We start from the raw sequence: 2,979 nt of genomic DNA, 5'->3' as shown, positions 1-2,979 counted from the left end.
GAGAGAGAGACTTTAATCCATTATATTAAAACTTAAAGTACCTTTGTAGTAATATTTTAATATTAGTAATGTAACAGAGATACACTAGTTAACACATTTAAGAAGCTATTAGCTTTTTATTATTTTTTTATACAGTACTCCTTTTTATTATGAGTTTAAATCTTTCATATGTGATAACAACTGAGATCCTTAATAAAGACCATATCTTCAATTGAGAACATTAATGTGGTAATAGCTAACATGATAATTGAAGGTTGAAGTAGAAAAGGATGAAGAATATAATTATTCAAAATGTAATATGATCTTATTTTTCCTTAATTTTAGTTTGAAAATCAGATGAAAAGTGATTTTGTCACATTAATACTTGAAAACCTCGAAATAAATTGTGGGGTGGAGAACAGGAAAAACATTTTATACAGAAAAATTATTTCTCTGACCCCCAACCCAATCCACATACACATTGTCAATGCTCTAACTCAATTGGGAAGGGCTATGAAAATGTACGTAACATTAAAAAAGTGAAAAAACATTGTAAATATATTTAACAAACTACTCTGAAACCTCCAAAATTGTGTTCTATAAACATATAATGTGTCTTAAGTGACCTTTCATATAGTGAAAAAGTTATATCTATGTAAATGTTTCTGGGGAAAATAAAATAAAAATAGTTTATCTTACAAGATGTAATGTAAGTGTTAAGTTTTGTTCATACCAAAATGTTAACAGCAAGAACACAGTTATAAAAACAGTGTTAAGATATCTACTGTTTACACTGGTCAGTAGGGAAATGTTATTAACATAACATCACTATTTCTAACAAAAGTATTGATAACATTTTGATGCCTCTAGTTACACTGGTCGAAATGACTTGAAGAATGTTATGACTAATATTTTCAAAGAATGGGAGTAAACCAAATTAAGTATTATTAATATTTTTTGTTGAAAATAGCTATTGCAATAACATCTATCAGATCTATTGATTGGTTTTAATGGTATGCAACTGAATGTTGAGATCAAATATTACAAACCCAACATTCATGACAATGCAGATAAAAATGGTTCTAAGGTTAGATAAAAATAACTATATATATACAGGCGCACATATTTTACACCAAGATGTAAAGAAAATAGTTACAGTTACCATTAACTGAGTATAGACATTGGTAAAAACATGAAAGGAGAATAATATAAATCTTGTTATATAAAATTGGTCTAACTAAATATGTAAGTGATATGTATCAATAATTATCAATATCATAAAAGTCTTTGCCATATGTGCTTGTCATACCTGTGCCAGGTATGATACCTGTCAACAAAGGACTCTTCGCCGGTGGTTAATAGGCACTGGTGAAAAGGTCCTTGCTGAGCAAATCTATTAAAAACAGGTATTGCCTGCTGGCTTTGTCGGTAGGCAGGTCAATTATAAATAACACTTGTACCAAACACTTTAGTGTCAGCCCCTTGTAACGTTTTCTTCTTGGCCGTGGCTAATAATAGCCAATGAAAAAATAAGATTCCCAAAAGACGATGCTCCTTTTTGAAACAAGTGGGGGCAGAAGTAAAGATAACATAGGACACAGAGAGATGAGAAGCACAGAAGACAGAAGTGAAAAGACCGAAGAGAGGGCAAGATGCATTTTGACCAGACGAAGTCCTAAGAAGGCTATGAGACCTGGACGCCATCCCTTATGAACAAGACGACATCTACACTACTAAATCCCATGGCATGAATCGTCCAAATCAGCGGCTATAAGTATATATTGTAATAATCATATTTATAGCAACCATTTATCTGACCGAGTACTGGTTATAGACATCAGTAAAAACATGAAAGGAGAATAATATAAAACTTGTTATATATTATTGGACCATTTGGTCTAACTAAATATGTAAGATTACAGGAAAAGTATTGTGTATCTTTTATCATAAATATCTTTAAGAATAAGAATTAAAAGAATTTAGAACTGTATTATAGTTTTAAATTAATAATTATTTACTATTTATTAATAATTACTTAATTAATTAAAATAATGCTAAGTATTTATTTATATTTGAATCCATTATATAAGCAAATAATGTAATTTTCTACAACCACTTCAAATGGAGTATTAAAATTTTGTACAGCTACTGCATTGGTATTAAAAAAGTGCCTTTCGGGGGTCTTAACTTTTTTTTAAATTTAATTATTTCATTGTTGAAGTTTTAAAAGTTAAATAAATTATTTCAGTATTTCCATTTTAGGAATATACAATGTGGCCGAAGTGAAACATTTAATTCTAGATGAATCTGATACCTTGCTTGATGACAGCTTTAATGAACTACTCCTTAGATATCTTAAAAGATTCAAGGTAATATTTTTTCCCTTCTTGTTTATATATTACGGTTATCAGAAAGCTTGAAATGTATATATAACAGCAGGATTTATTTTTATTCTTGTTTCTTGTTAGAACAATTAAATAGACAAATTATTTTAATTTTTTAGATTAAAACTAGAGTTTTCATTACTTTATAGATGTAATTTTTTATATAATATTCAGCAACAGTTACAACTTTTAATTATAAAATAATCATATTTTTATAATTTTATTTGCAGATTAGGTATGCTCCTGGGCATAGCATTGATAGATTTGGATGCCAGTTAATTCTAGCTAGTGCTACATTTCCATCTAATGTTGATAATCTCTTGAGTGATTTTGTTGAGGTAAATCAAAATTAAAAAAAAAAAAATGCAATAATTTAAATTGTTTATTTAAAAGATAACATCTTTTTAGCCAGGTTCATTGAAGAAAGTAACTTCAAAACACTTACACAGGTTTCTTCCCCATATTCCTCAAACATTTTATAGAATAGGGCCAACTCAAAAAGCTACTAAAATACTTCAAATAGGAAAGCAAGCTGTGAAGAATAAAGAACCTACGATGATATTTAGGTATTTTTAATGGAGTCTATTTTTTTTTTTCAATGTTATCTGAAATTAAA

General features: G+C 28.5%; 1 protein-coding gene across 1 annotated transcript in view; it reads left to right on the top strand.

The window, feature by feature from the left end:
• The window catches only part of Dbp21E2 (putative ATP-dependent RNA helicase Dbp21E2), a 7,737-nt gene that overhangs the window by 3,960 nt on the left and 798 nt on the right, over positions 1-2,979 (top strand). Inside the window, exons 7-9 of the mRNA XM_024362554.2 lie at positions 2,242-2,348; positions 2,594-2,701; positions 2,772-2,929. Coding sequence (XP_024218322.1) covers positions 2,242-2,348; positions 2,594-2,701; positions 2,772-2,929 — 373 coding nt within the window. The remainder of the gene's footprint in view (positions 1-2,241; positions 2,349-2,593; positions 2,702-2,771; positions 2,930-2,979) is intronic.

Source organism: Halyomorpha halys, unplaced genomic scaffold, assembly GCF_000696795.3.
Source record: "Halyomorpha halys isolate HHAL.00 unplaced genomic scaffold, Hhal_1.1 Scaffold7.1, whole genome shotgun sequence".
Taxonomy (NCBI): domain Eukaryota; kingdom Metazoa; phylum Arthropoda; class Insecta; order Hemiptera; family Pentatomidae; genus Halyomorpha; species Halyomorpha halys.
This window is presented reverse-complemented; position numbering and strand designations above follow the sequence as displayed.